Source organism: Zootoca vivipara, chromosome 10 (genome assembly GCF_963506605.1).
Source record: "Zootoca vivipara chromosome 10, rZooViv1.1, whole genome shotgun sequence".
Lineage (NCBI taxonomy): Eukaryota > Metazoa > Chordata > Lepidosauria > Squamata > Lacertidae > Zootoca > Zootoca vivipara.
In genome coordinates, this window is record NC_083285.1 from 60559693 (window position 1) to 60578641 (window position 18949).

The following is an 18949-nucleotide window of genomic DNA, read 5'->3' on the forward strand; positions in this document are numbered from 1 at the left end:
ACAGTGATCAGTTGGGTATATAAGTAATAATAATAATAATAATAATAATAATAATAATAATAATAATAATAATAATACCCTGCCCATCTGGCTGGGTTTCCCCAGCCACTCTGGTCAGCTTCCAACAAAATATTAAAATACAACAATCTATTAAACAATAAAAGCTTCCCTAAGCAACACCCAAGATTCCTGCTCTCTCTTAGAATCATAGAATCATAGAGTTGGAAGAGACCACAAGGGCCATCCAGTCCAACCCCCTGCCAAGCAGGAAACACCATCAAAGCATTCTTGACATATGCCTGTCAAGCCTCTGCTTAAAGACGTCCAAATAAGGAGACTCCACCACACTCCTTGGTAGCAAATTCCACTGCCGAACAGCTCTTACTGTCAGGAAGTTCTTCCTAATGTTTAGGTGGAATTTTCTTTCTTGAAGTTTGAATCCATTCTTTCTTGAAGTTTGAATCCATCTTTTTTTCTGGTTCTATATCTTTAAACCAAACCTGGACCAGACAGCCTTTCAGAGGACACGGTAAAGTGGGACCCATGACTGCTGCATTTTCTAGTTGTGTGGGAGAGGCGGAGCTTGCCTGTTGATGCCCACTCCTCTGCAATGGGCACCTGCATTTAAGGTTAAACATTAAAAAGCTTCCCTAAACAGGGCTGCTTTCAGATGTCTTTTAAAAGTCTGGTAGATGTTTTTCTCTTTGACATCTGGTCAGGGCTGAGGTGCATTTTTTTAAAAAAAGGTACCCTGGTCCTAAGTTGTATAGGGCTTTGTGCATGAGTTTGAATAGGGTGGTGCCCAGAGGGCTGGTATGTCATTTGATCACTCAACGCTTCGGGCATCTCAGACTCATGCACTAAAAGTTGACACTGAATGATAGGAAAGTTCTCCCTGTGTGATAGCTGATACTCGCAAGCAAGTCATCACTTGATCTTACTCTCACTTGATTCTACTCTTACCCATGTGTGGACCAGCCTTTACTGTTCCAGTTTGTGGCTTAAACACGCAAATACAGATGTACAGAATGGCTGCTAATGCAACTGCTAAACTTTCAGCAGCACAAAAGTTTGAGCTTCACAACATTATGGTTGTTTTCCCCTTTCAATGCAGAAAAATATGGTGTGTGTGTGTGTGTGTGTGTGTGTGTGTGTGTGAGAGAGAGAGAGAGAGAGAGAGAGAGAGAGAGAGAGAGAGAGAGAGAGAGAGAGAGAGAGGAGCAAGTCAACAGCCATGTACACCGGACAGATGTTCTGCCTTTTGCAAACTCTTCCAAAACGTGGTATTTTTTAAAGAGAGAGCGAGAGAGAAAGAATCAAGTCCCCCTCTGACTATATAAAAATAAAATAAAGTGGAATTGCATTTCATTATGTTGTGCTCTTAGGTAATTTCCCCCTCCCCTTGTGACTGTGTTTAAGAACCCAGCATACAAGAGAGTGCTATATTAGTGTATTATTCTCACAACAAACAGGCGCTATTCTGCTGCTACCTGCTTGGCCGTTGTTCCCGATTGTGTGTGCTTTGCAGTGGTATTTGGATGGTTTCCTGCTCTCCGCCAGCACAAAAAAGGCATTTCTGTTACAATGGCCCCTCACCACACAATGACGGCATTAAGGATTTATGTGGAGGTTTCATTATTTCCCCCTCTTTTGTTCCTTGTAGGATGTCTTCCAAGCGACCAGCCTCTCCGTATGGGGAAACAGATGGAGAGGTAGCCATGGTGACAAGCAGACAGAAAGTGGAAGAAGAGGAGAGTGACGGGCTCCAAGCCTTTCACCTTCCTTTGCATGTGAGTTATCCCAACAAGCCTCATTCTGAGGAATTTCAGCCAGTTTCTCTGCTGACGCAGGAGCCTTGCGGCCACAGAACTCCCACCTCTCAGCAAAACACAATGGTAGGTCTCCTCCAGGCTCCTATTGTGCTTTCGCTTTTGCCTCCACAATAGCTTGGCATCTAAAGACCTCTCCTTTTGTACGGTGCGCGGCTTTGCCATCACATGTACGGAACACATCACAATAATGGGAAAACTTTGACCTAGCCGGACCACTTTTCTTCCTGGCGCCCCCTTCTTCCAACAGAGCGTTGTTTCATCAAGGACCAAATGCACCACCTCTCTCAAACCTCCAGCTCTCTGCTGAGGCCCTCGCCAAGTTGGAAAGCAGTTGTCGAAATCCTCAGATCAATCAAGTGATAGAGTGAAAAATAAATAACCTCCCTCCTCCCCAGTGAGGTTGCGGAATGAAGGACCCACCCATAGCTCGGCTTAATGTGCATTGTGAACCCCTTTCATTCTCCCTCATGCATGTGTCATTCTCCTTGTGGCTGTCCCACACTTCCTCCTCCCTACATCTTCAGATTTCCTAGTAGGGTAGAGATAAGAGAGCTACACCGACTGCATAGGGAATCTGTGGATTTAGGGAGGATGTTTTGTGGGACAGGAGTGGTTGGGGGGTAACTTCTCAGGGATGAGGGGGAATTACAGGAGGCACAAAGAGGTTCACAATCCACATAGAACCACAGAATCGTAGAGTTGGAAGGGACCCCGAGAGTCATCTAGTCCAACCCGCTGCAATACTGGAATCTTGAGGTTGGCATGCCTGCCAAAATAGATGTTGTCACAGTGGCCGGAGTGGACTACTTCAGAGTAACGACGCTACGCAGCTCTGCATTTTATTCTTTTATTGGTGCTGCGTATTTACAGTGCTCAAGTCATTGCTATTTACACGGAGCGATGTTGTCAGTCGGTTTCAGAACCTCCTAATGGCTTTTGGCGCGTCTTTCTCCAACACAAAAGCTTTGGCAGACCCATCCTCTTGCCCCTCCTCTTCCTGCGTAATTCTGGAGTTGGAGGGATGGGTCTTCCCCCCTTGCTTGCCCCTTCCTGTCCCACCTGGGACCCTGGCTCCTCTACCTTGCCTGAGCCTCGGACACGACTTCCTGCTTCCCCACTGGAATCGGAACTCTCCCTGCTTTCCCCTATGCTCGGGGACGGGCTTGAACTCAGGAGGGGAGGGACTTCGCGATATCCCCTGTCCCTCACATCCACCCCCCTCCCAAGCTCTCCTTCACCCCTCCCCAGGCCCCCCCCATGTGTCGGTGACGACTGGAAGCCTAAGAACTCAGTGCTCTCCGAGCCCGTTGGTGTGAATACCTCCCCCCAGTCCTGCGAGCCCCCCCCTTCCGCCTGGGCGGACGGGAATCCCAAAAAGTCCGTGGCGTCAGAGCTGGTGGGGGTAAAAACGTTCTGCCAATCTGCTCCTTCCTCTGACTGGGTGGATCTCGGTGACACCCATACCTCATCCTCTGGTTCCTCAAACTCCGCTTCCCAGCGCCATGGTGAGCTGCTCTCCCGTGCCTCCTCCTCCTCCCCCTCCCTTTCCATGTGCCAGGGCTTGGGTCTGTGGGGAAAGAGGGCGTGAAATTCTTCCACCAAGAATTCCTCCTGTATCTGAGTGGCTGGGACCCATTCATTCTGGGACGGTGGAGCGTCCTCCCATGCCATGAGGTACTCCAGTCCCCCCACCCCCCACCTTGAATCCAGGATGGCCGTGGCCTCATTGAGTTGCTCCCTGCCTTCCCTCTCCCCCCCTCCCTCGGGGGTTTGTTCGCTGTCTCGGAGCCTGCTGCTTTCCCTGTACGGCGACAGCAGCGATCTATGAAACACTGGATGCACCCTCATGTCCTCTGGCAGTGCCAGCCTGTATGCCACCGGGTTTACCTGTTGCGTGACCGTGAAGGGGCCCAGCCTTTTGGGTGCCAGCTTTTTGCACCTCCCTCTGGTGGGAAGGCCCTCCGAGGACAACCACACCTTGTCCCCCACCCTGATGACCTCCCCTTGTCGCCTGTGGCGATCTGCCCCCTTTTTGTACGCTTCCTTGGCCCTCTCCAAGTGTTCTCTGAGCTGCTGGTGCACCGTCTCCAGTTCCTCTGCCCAATCCTCAGCCTGTGGGCCCTCCTCCTCCTCCTCCTCCCTCTCCCTCTCTGGGAAAGATCTGAGGTCGCGCCCGTAATTGGCCTTAAAGGGCGACACCCCTGTGGAGACGTGCACTGCATTGTTGTAGGCAAATTCTGCTAGTGGCAAGCGATCCACCCAGTCCGTTTGCCGCTGGCTGACGTAGCATCTCAGGTACTGCTGCAGAATGGCGTTGACCCTCTCCGCTTGTCCGTTGGTCTGCGGGTGTCTAGCCGTCGACAAGCTGACCTCCACCTGCAGGAGGTTCATGAGCCGCCGCCAGAACCTGGAAACAAATTGGCGGCCACGATCCGAAATAACCCTTAAAGGTAATCCATGCAGTCTGAAAATGTGATCAACAAACAGTTTGGCTGTCTCTTCTGCCGAGACTGCCCTGGCACACGGTATAAAGTGACACATTTTGGACATAAGGTCCACCACCACCAACACTGCAGTCTTACCCCTGGACGAAGGCAGATCTGTGATGAAGTCCATGGACACCACTTCCCACGGCCTGTGTGGTGTGGCTAAGGGCTCCAGCAACCCTGGTGGCGCTGCTCTGACCACCTTCGCCCGCTGGCAGGTGGTACAGCCCCTTACATAGTCTCGAACATCTTCCCGCACCCCTGGCCACCAGAAGTGTCTCATGACTAGGTGAGCGGTTTTGTCCCTTCCAAAATGCCCCGCTGTAGGGTTGTCGTGCATCTGCTTGAGGACCGTACGTCGAAGCTGGGTGGTGGGCAGGTACAGCGCACCCTTGTAGAAAAGCAGCCCTCTGCGTTCGGCAAAGTCTTTTGCCTGCTCCCTCCCCCCTCTCAGTTCTCTGAAGATGCGGTTGGCAAATTCATCCGCTGCCGTCAGTGCTGTGAGTTCTGCCTCGCTCACCACAGCTGCTCCGCAGGACCATGCCGACGGGGGGAAAATGTGCCTTGGGGCTGGTGGCGCCTCCTCCTCCATGTACTCTGGCTTGCGGGAGAGGGCATCCGCCCTGACATTCTGCTCCCCCGGGATGTAGTGGATGGAGAAGTTGAAGTTCGAGAAGAACTCTGCCCACCGTATCTGCCGCTGGTTGAGCACCCTGGCAGTTCTCCAGAACTCCAGGTTCTTGTGGTCTGTGCACACCTGGATGGGGTGCTTTGCGCCCACCAGGAAGTGTCGCCAGTGCTGGAACGCAGCGTAGATCGCAAGAAGTTCCCTATCAAACACTGTGTAGTTGCGTTCAGGCTGTGTCAGCTTCCTGGAGAAGAAGGCACAGGGTCTCCACTCCCTGTTGGCGTCCAGTTGCAACAAAATTGCGCCCACAGCTTTTTCAGAAGCATCTGTCTCAATGCGTAGGGGCGCGTCCTGCACCACATGGAACAGGTTTTGGTCTGAGGCGAACACTCTCTTGAGGCTTTCGAACGCTGCTTGCGCCTCTGGTGTCCACTTGAACTTCTGCTTGCCTCTCAGGCAGTCCGTGATGGGAGCCGTAACGCGAGAGAAGTTCTTGATGAACTTCCTGTAGAAGTTAGCGAAGCCTAGTAGGCGTTGGGCATCTTTGCGCGTCCTGGGGCTGTGCCAGTCCAGGATGGCCTGCACCTTGTCCTTGTCCATCGCCAGCCCCTTGTCTGACAGCTTGTAGCCCAGGAAGTCCACCTCTTTGGTGTGAAACTTGCACTTCTCCAGCTTCACATACAGGTGGTTCTCCTTCAGGCGTTGCAACACCTCTCTGACATCTTTCACATGCTGCACCGGGTCATTCGAGTAGATAAGGATGTCATCTAGGAAGACCAAGCATTTCCTGAAGAGGAGGGACCCCAGGACGTGGTGCATGAAGGCCTGGAAGCATGCTGAGCCCCCTTGCAAACCGAAGGGCATCACCAGATATTCAAAAGAGCCCAGAGGCGTGAACATCGTGGTTTTCCATTCATCTCCTTCCCGGATCCTGATCAAGTTGTACGCCCCCCTTAGGTCCAGCTTGGTGAAAATCTTGCCCCTGCGTGCCGCTGTCAGGAGATCATCCACTCTGGGCATGGGGAAAGCCACTGGCTCTGTCACCGAATTCAGCCGTCTAAAGTCCACCACAAGACGGCGCTGTTGCGTGTCTTTCTTGTCCACCCAGAAGACCGGGCAGCCCCCTGCTGCCTTGCTTTCCCTTATGAACCCCCGCTTGAGGTTCTTGTCGATGAAAGCGCGCAGATCCTCCAGCTCCTGGTCTGACATGGCGTACAGCTTGGCTGGGGGTATCGTCGCCCCTGGCACCAGGTTGATCTGGCAGTCAAAAGGCCTGTGCGGGGGTAGGTGGTCGGACTCCGCTTCGCTGAAGACCTCCTGCAGGTCCCAGTACTGCTTGGGTATTGCCTCACCCCCTTTGATATGCATGGTGGCCACCGTGGCTATTGGAGGCCCCTCCCCTGGTTGGTGCTGCATGCAATGTTCCAGACAAAAGTCCGACCCAAACGTGATGCACCTCTGGTGCCAACTGATGGAGGGGTCGTGGCGCGCCAGCCAGCTCATGCCCAAGACGATGGGGGGGTCTGAGATGGTGGTGACGTTGAACGCCAGTGTCTCTGAGTGCCTTCCAACCGTCATTCTCATGGGGGGGGTTTGATGTGTGATGGCCCCTCCCAGCAGCTCCCTGCCGTCAATGGTTGCCACGTGCAGAGGAAAATCCAACTGCAAAAGCTGGATTTGGTGCTCTTCTGCAAAGCTTCTCGAGAAGAAGTTGGCGGACGCCCCACTGTCAATTAAGGCGAGGACCGTCAGGGGATAGCCATTTGGGAGCGTTAGCGTCACTTCTAGAACCACTCCTGCTCTGGGAGGGGTGGGCTGGCTCTGCACCTCTCTGTGCGGGTGGGCGGGCTGGGGCTGTTGTCTGCTGACTGTGCCTGGCTGCTGCCCCTTGTCTCCTGCAGCCAGGCTTTCCCGTTTCCCTGCTGTGGTGCTGCGTCAGTGGGGGAGGGCACCACCGTTCCCGCCTTTCCTTGCCACTCCCTGCGATGTGGGCAGTCTCTGACTAGATGCTGGGGTGAGTTGCAGAGAAAGCAATTCCCGCCCCTTCCCTCCTTGCGTCTTGGCGCCGCTGGGGTTTGAAAAGCCCGCGCGCGCGCGCTATCAATCTGCATGGGCTCCTGGTCCTGGCTGGCTCCAGGCGTGGCTTGAAAGGGTTGTTGAGGGAGTGGCTTCTCCTGCGACCGTGGGAACCAAGCCCGCTTTGCGCGCGTCGCTTGCTTGTCGTTCCACCGGGATTCCTGCCTCACCCCCACCGCCAGAGCTGCTTTGCTCAGCTGATCCATAGTACTGGGCTTTGGACCTCTCGAGAGTTCATCCTTCACCTCCTCGCTCAAACCCAAGTAAAACGCAGCTTGCATGGGAGGCGAATCCAAAACCCACCCCAGTCTGTGCACCAGCATGGTGAATTTCGCCCAATATGCGCGAACTGTCATATTTCCTTGGCGTAAATTATGCAGTTCCTCCTTAGTCTGGTCCAAATGACTATCGGACGAATACATCGTCCTCAAACCTTCTAGAAATTGTTGGACATTTTTCATGCAAGGATTCTTGGTTGCGATTAATGGTCTTAGCCACTCCCTGGCTGCTCCGGTGAGATGTTCCACAATAAACGCTACTCTGTGCTCATCATCGGGGAACTCATTCTGGTGCAGCTCAAGAGCATACACGATCTCAGTCTCAAAGCCCTGAAACTCCTTCGGGTCTCCATTGAACTTGCTTACAAGGGTCCCTGCTCTCCTTCCTGGCAGCACTTGGACTTGGGGAGCCCCTCCCGCCTTGTTTTTCTCTGCATCCAGCTTGTTTTGGAGGTCTACCGCCACCGCCCTTAAATGCTGCTCTTTTTCCTGGAGCTCTCTCACCTGTTCCGCAAGTTGTAGCCGGTCGTCCTGGACCTTCTTAGTCTCCTCTTTAGCTGCCTTCAATTCTCCCTGCGCCTGCAGCGACAGCTGTTGCAGTTCTAGCTGGGCTTGCTCAGCGATCTGCCGCCACTTCTCCGCCTCGGACACGCTCATCCCGGCAACTCCGAAGTAGCCCAAAAAGGATTAGGAGGTTGCTGTCACAGTGGCCGGAGTGGACTACTTCAGAGTAACGACGCTACGCAGCTCTGCATTTTATTCTTTTATTGGTGCTGCGTATTTACAGTGCTCAAGTCATTGCTATTTACACGGAGCGATGTTGTCAGTCGGTTTCAGAACCTCCTAATGGCTTTTGGCGCGTCTTTCTCCAACACAAAAGCTTTGGCAGACCCATCCTCTTGCCCCTCCTCTTCCTGCGTAATTCTGGAGTTGGAGGGATGGGTCTTCCCCCCTTGCTTGCCCCTTCCTGTCCCACCTGGGACCCTGGCTCCTCTACCTTGCCTGAGCCTCGGACACGACTTCCTGCTTCCCCACTGGAATCGGAACTCTCCCTGCTTTCCCCTATGCTCGGGGACGGGCTTGAACTCAGGAGGGGAGGGACTTCGCGATATCCCCTGTCCCTCACAGATGTGATGTGTGAATCAGGAGCACACTGGCCAGAGGCACCTGGGAGCACCCAGAAATGGACACAATTTGCACATTAGCATGAGATTTCTCTGCAAGCATGTAGAAGTGAAGCTGATTCTTGCGCTTCTCATAGCAAGCTCATTATCCAGATGTGGATTGTGATGTAGCCAAAATGTCAGCATCCACACAAATGTGGGGAGTTTCCAGTGGTCTTCCAGTGGAACCTCATAGTTTCCAGAACTCCACATAATTTTCTTAGTGACAGCCTTATAGGGAGGTGGGACAAAAATCTCAATAAGGACAGAACAGTCATTGAGCAAGCAGGCTGGCTGGCTGGCTGTTGGGGGGGGGGAATGGAGTGGGGAAGGGGACTGGACTGGAATGGAGTATCCTGTGAAAGGGCATGTCTGGCTGGCTGGAATCCTGAACAGGCCAACATTCTGTTGCCGAAACAAAATTTAAAAATTCCTTCCAGTAGCACCTTAGAGACCAATTAAGTTTGTCATTGGTATGAGCTTTTGTGTGCATGCACACTTCTTCAGATACACAGAAGCATGTGTGTGTGTGTGTGTGTGTGTGTGTGTGTGTGTGATTGTGTGTGTGTGTGCTTTCCTCCCTTTCTGGTGACTCCTCTCTGTTCAAGCCTCAAATTACTCATTTGTATGGGTTAGAATCATAGAATTGTAGAGTGGGAATGTCCCTAAGGGTCATCTAGTCCAACCCTCTAAAATAGTATCAATGGCTGATAAACTGCCTGAATGGTTCCACAGTGGTTACAAATGTCAGACTAGGGTTTGGGAGGCTGAGGTTCAAATTTCCTGTTAACCACGAAGCTCTGCCCTTAAAGACCCATCCAGCTAGCCATTCTACGTATCTTTTCCCAGCCTATCCTGCCTCATAGGGTTATCGCAGAGATAAAATGTGCAGAGGGAGCTCCACCTTGAGCTCCTTGGAGGAGTGCCATGAATCTAGATTTTAAGAAGTATCCTCCCCCACCCCACCCCCCATTCCTTACAACAGCCTTGTAAGGGAGGCCTGAGGTTTTCATCCCCTTGTTGCAGATAAGGACTAATGCCGAGAGAGGGATGAAATCTGTTTTGCAAGGGAATGGCAATGGAAAGATCCCAGTGGGTCTGTGTGCTGTTGGTGGCAATGGTTCTCAGTTCACTGTGTCAGCCTCTCTGTTCTATTAGCAATCCCTGTGCTCCACAGACCTTTTTAAAAAATAAAAATAAAAAAAGAAATAGAGAACAGTTCTGGAGGAGGAATGTAGTTTTGCAAGCGTACCTTTTGTGCATCTAGCTCCGGCTAGGTTCCCCCCTTTTAATTGTGATGGGACAATGCAGAGTGTTGTGAACACCAGTGTAGTTATTGTGCCAGCTCCAATAATGAGAATTTTCATTGTTTGGGGGAAAGCCGTCTCCTACACTGGAGACAAAAGTGTAATTACTTTTGAACGATGTGGAATGTGCTCCGCTCAAATCGCATGGCGAATAGATTTGCAAAGATTCAGATAGAGCTTGCTTAGATGCCGTATGTGCAGCATGGCAATAAGGCATAGTTAGTACGTAGCGTAATTATGCACTTCTGCAGACACACAATACACGCACAATTTCGCAGTTTAAACTCCACGCTGTTGTTTCCATAAGAGGCGGGCCAGCTTCCCCGAACAAGGCCAGTTCAGTTAAAATGAAGCAAATAATGGTGATGAAAGTTTGCAATTGTCTTCCTTCAATGTCTTTTTTTCATGCTAAATTGATATTTATCTTATGATGGAATTATATTGTTGCAAACACTGTTGCACTAAATGTCATCACCAAAGTAGCACTTGAAAGCTGTTTCCATACATATAATTTCCAGTCTTGCAAACTGACGTTTGATATTTCTGCCTTTCAGTGTGTACACACACACATTGTCTTACAAAATAACCCCTGGGGCGGAATAAACAAAGCAGTCCATGTTGCATCAAGCAGCAGCAGCAGAAATAATATAATGCACCTTCAGAGCTAGCATTTCAGTTTTATGCAAGGCTTCCCATACATCAGTTTATTGCATTTATAGCCCACCTTTCCTTATTTTATCCATGCGACAACCCTGTGAGGTTAGGTGAGGCTGAGAGAGGAAAACTCAGAGTGGAGATCGGGACGGGTGTCAACACTCAACATCACTGGGCGTCTCCCAAGGCCCTCTCCTCCCTTGGAGGTTTTTAAGCAGAGGTTGGATGGCTATCTGTCATTGATGCTTTCGTTAAGATTCCTGCATGGTTGAGGGTTGGACTAGATGACCCTTGGGGGAATTTGCAATTAAAAATGAAAACAAAGGCAGGATATTATCATGATGCAAGTTGTTTACATTGGCCTTTGGTGCTGACATTTTTTTAAATAACAAAACAAAAAGCAGGGGGCGGGGCACACAAATGACAGTGAACTTAAAACAATGTAGTTGCCTTAGGCTAGCCATGGGAGGCCCCTACGGTGTCATATTAGGGGTAACTGAGAAGTTTAGAGTCCACGGGGGGGGGGGGGGCAACTGCATTGGTGAGCCAGGGTGGGGCTGGTTGGCAACCTCTTGTTTAGGAGCAACTTGGCGTCTTTTTAAGAGAGTCATTTGGAATCAGTTAAGCAGAAAATAATCACCTGAAAAGCAAACACATTGTTTTATAAATGTGCTGGGAACCATAGGTTTTCCATTGTTTCCAGTCATACAGGCACACACCTAAGGGGGGGACAATTGAATGACTTCATACCAGAAAATATTTGTGCTTGAGCCTCTTGTGTCAATACGAGCAAACGCCCGGTTCACTCGGGGCAGCTGAAACATTGTGTACAAACCCAACGAGGTGGAAACCTGTGCCTTGAGTATTCAGATAGTCCGTTCTGGTGGCTTTTATTTTTCCAGACCGGTGAAAGTCAGCAATAAATATTTTGAATGGGCCACAGAGCCAAGAGAGAGACTGCTCTGGCCCTCTTCACAGAAGTGAGAGGAGGCTGCTGAGACAATTTGTTGATGGGTGAATCTGGGAATTATGGTGAAGGCCAGGTGGGTCACTGAAAATGGAAGCCCTTTGTCAAGTTCTCACTCCTCCTCTGTAGGGTACATTTCCCAGTGCCATTATATCATATTGGGTGTTTCCTCAGCCCCATTTCATGTACTTGACAGACCTTGTTAGGTGCCTTCATACATTGCACAGAACAAGCGTACAATCTGTGTATCTGTGGAGATAGTTGAGCTATATGCTTATAAGGCTTGTTTACATGTTGCATCGAACACAGTTATATAAGCTGTCTTCACACGTGCAAATGTTTGTGTGAAAGCGTGCATATTCGCTGGTTTGTGCAGCTCATCTATTTTTTAAAATATTTTTTGTTGATTTTCAAATAAGGAAAGGTTTAGAACAGCGACAAAAATCCCCAGAAGTAAAATACAAAATGCAGCAAGATAACAAAAGGAGAGGAGGTCATAAGCATATTGTGCAGCTTTTGTATTTATTTGTCAAAGGCACCAACAAACTCCACATAAATAATAGTGCTCCTAAAATTTTGAAACTATAAGAATCTCATATTCCAAACGTCCAATGAAGCAGGTGGCAAAAATAATTGAAATTGTTTTTATTTAGTTTTATTTATTACATTTATATCCCATTTTTTTGTGCAAGGAGCTCAAGGTTTAACCCCCACAACGACCCTGTGAGGTTGTTGACTGAAATGGGCAAACACCCCTATTCACATGTAACCGTGGATGAGTGTACAATCTGTGTACACAGTAGCAGAGCTGTAGAAATAAACAAGTATACGTCGTCACACAAACGTGAGTAAAGGCAGTTTGTGCCTGTGTTCAGTGTAACACGCAAACAAGTTGCTTTGATAACTAGGGGCTCATCTCCACTATACATTTAAAGCAGTTTCATATCATATCACTTCAAACAGCCATGGTTTCCCCCAAAGAATCCTGGGAAGTAGTTTGCTAAGGATAGTGGTAGGTGTTAGAAGACTACAATTCTCAGAGTGGTTGAACAATCAATCCCACTCACATCATAAAGAGCTCATAACCCACCTACTCTCATCATAGCCAGACACTGGAAGGACCTGTCAGGAGTAAGCATGGACCAATGGTACCAAATAGTATGGGGAACAGCCTTATTAGAAAAACTAACCAAGACAACGACAAGAATCCACCAACAGCATACAAATCAATATGGCTAACCTGATTCAAAAACACCCACCCGCCCCACTCACACATGAAAACTAAGTTCACCACAGCCAGTCACAAACAAACAACCACACCCTAGGCCAACCTCCATGGGTGGAGCTTCATGCTCTGGCACCGGGGGCAGAGAGCAGGTGGGGGTGGGGCTGACACGCGTTCTGGGGGCATGGTGCGCCACCCATGGGGGTGTGGTGCACATTCTGGGGGCGTGACACATGTTCTGGGGCGTGGCGCCCAGCATGGGCAGGGGGGCAGCCGCGATGGCACCCTCAGGATCACGCTGCCCAGGGCAGAGCACCCCTATTGCCCCATCTTCCTACACCCCTGCCAACCTCTCTCACCACCAAAGGAACACAAGCAAATAGTAAAGAGAACCCACACAAGCGATCCTGACACAAAACCCCACACATACATTAAGCAAAATAGAAACATCGCCACCCAACCCCACTTCCACGCACCATGGCCCCCTCCACCTCTTTCCCCCTTTTCTTCCTAATGTAACACTAATGTCTCAAAATGTAACGTGAAAAAAGACACATTGCACATACTTTTGTAAACCAAGAAATCTTTAATAAAAAATACGTTAATAAAACAACAACAATCAATCCCTTTTCCCAGGGAACTCTGGGAACTGTAGCTCTGTGAGGGGATATGGTGTCTTCTCTCAACACCGTATTGAATTGTACAGTCATACCTCGGTTTAAGTACACCTCGGTTTGAGTACTTTTTAAGTACTCCGCAGTCTAAGTACACAATTGGTTCAGGAAGTCTGTAGTTAAGTGTACTTAGACCAAGATACCACTGTATCACTTCTTAGTGAGCAATTGCATTCAGCACTTTCCCTTTTCTATTTTATAATAAAGAGTTGTGGAAACCAGTGTAAGAAAAAATTAATGGAAGCTGAACATTCAGGGAGGGGCCTGGAATACCCCTGAAAGGGGCTGCGGCTGCACTCCCCCCACCATACTTACACTGCACCTTAAGTTCCAGTTTACATTCTGCAGGAGTTGGGTTGAAGTAGTAGTGCTGTGACCTTCTTCAGCAAGCCCATGTGATACTGACCAGGCCCACTAGGAAATTCCTTATGGGCTTATCTGCCTCCCAGGGTCCCCTTTAGAAACTAGAATGTGCGATTGCGAGCTCAAATACTGAGGTTTATTTCCCCCCCACACACACCTGGAATTATAAAAAGAGAGAGATTTGAAAGTCTTGGCATGTTTTCTACACACAGATGCACCCCATTCGCCAGCACTTGCGCTGCCATCGCAGTGTTTTAGACATTAAATTGGCCACTGCTTTCCAACGCTAATGACAAGACCTTTGGAACTGTTCCCCCCCCCCAACTCCTCCTGCATCAACAGAGCTGCGGAAGTTCAGCGCTGTGTTCCCAGTTGCCAATAAAGCTCAGCTTACATGTGAGAAGATGAGGCACACCCCCCCCCCATGTTAAGTAAGGCCAGCAACCTCCAGGAACCCTGTGAAGCTCACATCACAAGATAAAGCAATTGACTCGAGTTTGTGTCTAAATTAACTGGGGATGACTTTGCCACAGATCCCCAAACAATGCTATCATTATATGTGGGAGGGAGGGTGTTTGCTACAGCATCCTTTCCCTGCACTTTGAAAAACTCAAACCAGCCCTATGGGGAGAAGGAGAAGCGGTTTGTGTGTGTGTGTGTGTGTGTGTGTGTGTGTGTGTGTGTAAGAGCTCTGGAAACAGGATTATCTGTTTGCAAGCTGCAGATAGGATAGAGGCGAAAGTCACAGCGAACGCTTGCCGATGATTTGGAACAAGGGCCAATTAAAAAAAAGCTTTGCACCCGGTAATTGTTTCTTTTGCTTCGGCGACATGATATCCTTTTGATTATTCAACATCATAATCCTGTTAATTATTAATCACACCTTTTGAAATATAATGATGGTGCATTGTGCGCAAAAAGGAAGGGGACATCCAGATCTACAATCCAGGTACATGGAATAATAATAATAATAATAATAATAATAATAATAATAATAATAATTTATTATTTATACCCTGCCCATCTGGCTGAGTTTCCCCCAGCCACTCTGGGTGGCTCACAATCAAGTGTCAAAAGCAATATAGCATTAAATATTAAAAACTTCCCTAAACAGGGCTGCTTGGAATGATGCAGTTCCTTAGAGGCGCTTCCACGTTAGACCTGTTCCCTTGCAATGGCCATCCTTCGTCCGCACACTTTTTACAGAACGTCCAGGGTGCGTTGCTAAGAACTTAAGAACATCAGAGCCTGTTGGATCAGGCCAATGGCTCATCTAGTCCAGCATCCTGTTCTCACAGTGGCTGAACAGTTGCATGTGGGGAACCAGCAAGCAGGATTCGAGCACAAGAACGATTTCCACTGCTAGGGTTTCCATGAACTGGTATTCAGAAGCCTTGCTGTCTCCAACTGTGGTAGAGCATAGCCATCATGGCAAGCAGCCATTGACAACCTCCTCCTCCATTGTTAGCTAGCTTGTTGCATCCCACTGTTTCCTGAGCAACCCAAGCAGGTTTGGGCTGAGCTCCTCCCCACCTCCGATGATGAAATGCAGTTGTAATTCCAACACGGTGAAGAAAAGAGCTGTTCATTATTTTCAGGGCTCCTGTGCCTTTAAATCCACCACTTCCTCTTAACTCGTTTTGTTGGTTCCTTTCGATATCCCTTGAGGGTTTAGTGATTTGGCCCTAGCTTAATGATATTATTGTAATTACCCCGCCCATCAGAGTCACTCTGGGTGGCTTCAAGCATACACAGAAACAAAATAAAACATCAGGCATTAAAAAACTTCCCTATACAGGGATGTCTTCAGATGTCTTCTAAAGGTTGTATAGTTATTTATCTCCTTGACATCCAATGAGAGGGTGTTCCACAGGGAGGGCACCACTACCGAGAAGGCCCTCTGCCTGGTTTCCTCTAATCTCACCTCTTGCAGCGAGGGACTCACCAGAAGGCCACAAAGCTAGATCTAATGGTGCAGTGTCCATTTTGCACATGGAAGGTTCCAGTTTTTGTTCCCAGCATCTTCTAAAAGAAGTGGGACTGTCCCCTGTCCAATATCCTGGAGAGCTGCTGCCAGTTGACAAAACTGAGCTAGGTGTACCCAGTGGTCTGAGTAAGGCAGCTCCCTAAATATAAAACAACATTCATTGGGAAGCAAGCTGGCAGGTTTTGTAGCACAGGCTGCAACATCAGATATGTCTTTGTCGGTATCCAATATGCCTTCATGTCCGTGTACATATAGATATCCAGGCAGAAAGAGTTGGATTCTAAATGAAGCTGTCATACTTAAATCACTCCGTCAGCACTCTTGCCTTAATTCCAGCTTACTTCCTGATCTGTGTTTAATCCAAACGTGCAGCCTGTCTGTGTGCAAATCTATCGTTGGCCCAGTGCGTGTCGTTTCAATTGTTTACCTTTCGGTAGGTAGCAGTGTTTGTGTTTTATCCTCAGCCATCCGCTAAGGATTTGAAGAGATGTAAATAAGAGGTTGAGATGAAGAACAAATGCACTACATCATATCCTAACTTTCGCCTGCTGCACTGAGAGGTGACTTACTGTGAAAGTTCTCGTGTGGCCCTTCCATGGGAAAAAAAGAGATGGATGCCTCTGTGATGCCCTTGTTTCATATCTCCTCCTCGGGTTACTCTCTCTGTGCCCTCATTTGCAATATGGGGAATAACAACGTTTACCTGCTGTAGTGTATTTTACTGAGGTTGAAACTCCACATCTATGAATACACAGGATCCTACACCCGATCCCTGTCATCTCCAGTTGTAAGCATCAGATGATGGGGAAGATATTTCCCTGCCTGGGACTCTGCAGAGCAGCTGCTGGCCAGAATAGGCAGCCCTGGTCTAGATGGAGAGGAATCTGACTTGGCATAAGGCAACTTTTCATGTTTGAGAGAATTTCAGGACTGTCACTGAAAGTGACAGCTCTACGTCAAGAATAAGGATGGGTAAATCTCTCAATTTCAGATTCTCTCCATTTCTCATTTTTCCCCAAACTTAAATTCAGTTCTCCATATTTCTTCTTTCGTTTCCAGCTTAATTTCTTTTTACATATACAATTTCTGATGGGAATTCAAATGCATACGTATTAGTGCAAATTTATCTTAACATAGACTTTTTGGTGTGCAATTTTGCCTAACACACATGTTTTTTTTGCAAATCCCTTTACCCTAATACAACACATTTTTGTACTGTATGTCATTTTCAGTAATGTATCATTTCTATGCACTTGTTAGCCTGATAGATAGATGCATTTGTATATACATTGCAAAATTGGGAGAGTTGCAAATTTCGAAGAGGGCTGTGTTCCTGTTCTTGTAACGGTTTGGAAAGTGCAGATTAGGTAGGTACAGCTTTAAATGTTGACCGAATAAAATCCCTCCTCTATCTCTAGTCAAGAACCACATTTCTTCTTTGTCAAATGATAGAGTTAGGGATAGTTTTGTTCTGTTCACATCTCAATTGCGAACCTACCTAATGAACGAACTAACAAAATAGCAGTTTATTAAGAATGTAAGAAGACCCTGCTGCATTAGGCTCCTGGCCCATTTAGTCCAGCATCTTGTTCTCACACTGGCCATAGAGACCTCTGCAAGTAGGAACTGAATGCAGCCACACTCTCCCCTCCTGTGGCTTCCAGCAACTGGAATTAAGAAGCATACTGCCTGCAACATAGTCACTGGAGTTAGTAGCCATTGATAGCCTTATCCTCCATGAATTTTTCTAATCCTCTTTAAAAGCCATGCAAGTTGGTGTCTTGTGGGAGCGAATCCCACAGTTTGACTCTGTGTTGTGTGAATAAGTCCTTTCTTTTGTCTACCCTGGTCCTTCCAATACTCGCCTTCATTCTTTGAATAGTAATTCCACACTTAAGATGCATTATTGGACGCAGGTAGCGCTGTGTTTTAAACCACAGAGCCTAGGGCTTGCCAATCAGAAGCTTGGCTGTTCGAATCCCCGTGATGGGGTGAGCTCTCGTCATCTGGTCCCTGCTCCTGCCAACCTAGCAGTTCGAAAGCAGATCAAGTGCAAGTAGATAAATAGGTACCGCTCCGGCAGGAAGGTAAACGGCGTTTCCATGCGCTGCTCTGGTTCGCCAGAAGTGGCTTAGTCATGCTGGCCACAGGACCCAGAAGCTGTCTGCAGACAAACGCCGGCTCCCTCGGCCTATAAAGTGAGATGAGTGCCGCAACCCCAGAGTCGTCCGCAACTGGACCTAATGGTCAGGGGTACCTTTACCTTTAAGATGCATTATGTCCTTGAGCACACTATGATTGCTACGGTTGCAATTCTGTGTGCCCCATTGAGCTTAGCGAGACTTACTTTTGAGTAAACATGTTTAGTACAGCACTCTTTATGCAACAAAGAGTTTTGCTGCCTTGCTGAAAATGTAACCTTTTTTTATTGATGCTTGGTGCATATTCTTCTGCGATTCTATATTTCTTTTAATATACGTATATAGACAGAAATATTTTCTCTCTTCTACATTTTTTTTGTTCCTTCTTCGTGCTGAAAAGACTAAACAGCTGACAGGTTTAAAACACACACAGAGAGACAGAGACACACACACAGAGAGAGAATTCTATCCAGCTTTAAACTCTTATGTTTATAACCCCCCGAATATCTCTAAAATGTCTTTACCTAAAACACTTTACGGTTTTTATTACCAGGTTTATGCCAGTAATAATATTTGCATCAGCTTTCTTAGGGATAATCTTTCCGCAGAACCCTCGCAAGAAAGGCTTTTGAAAACTATCGTTCCCGGGAACGCAAATCTCGAAACATGAAACATCGGTATAATCGCCCCTTCTGACAACTTAACATGACAGATTGAAAAATACAAGCCGATATGGAAGTGGGATCAATGGATTATCAAAGTCCTAAACATCTTCTCTGGAGGGGTGTGTGAGAGAGGGGGGGAGGGAGGGAGGCAGGGAGAGGGAGAGCTGGGGGCGGGAGGAGGGATTGGGAGCATGCATCCTTTGGCATGCATAAGACACTAAGTTTGCATAGCTTATAACGCCGATCCGCTTCCGTCTGACTGGCAGCGAAGTTGAGTGGGAGAGAGCGGGAGAGATTTACATGAGAGAACTCTAGGGGCTTTGTCACGGCAATTGTATAAAGTGATATACAGTACAAATCGACTCGAGCATGTCCCTGGATAGCAGGCGGTTTACAGCCTCTCCGAGCAGAGATTACTGCTTTATCTTGTCATACTAAATTAACGTGGCGGGCACACTGTTAAACAGTGGTGACCTCTTCATCTGTGGAAATTGCTGCCTAGA

At 48.3% G+C, this 18949-nt stretch overlaps 1 protein-coding gene across 12 annotated transcripts in view; it reads left to right on the forward strand.

The window, feature by feature from the left end:
- SOX5 (SRY-box transcription factor 5) overlaps positions 1 to 18949 on the forward strand; it is a 729285-nt gene that overhangs the window by 413105 nt on the left and 297231 nt on the right. For 9 of the 12 annotated variants that reach the window (XM_060279172.1, XM_035127886.2, XM_035127887.2 and 6 more), the window contains one exon: positions 1664 to 1895. In XM_060279172.1, coding sequence (XP_060135155.1) covers positions 1665 to 1895 — 231 coding nt within the window. In that variant the 5' untranslated portion in view covers position 1664. The remainder of the gene's footprint in view (positions 1 to 1663; positions 1896 to 18949) is intronic. The other 3 variants (XM_060279177.1, XM_060279175.1, XM_060279176.1) reach the window with 1 other exon arrangement.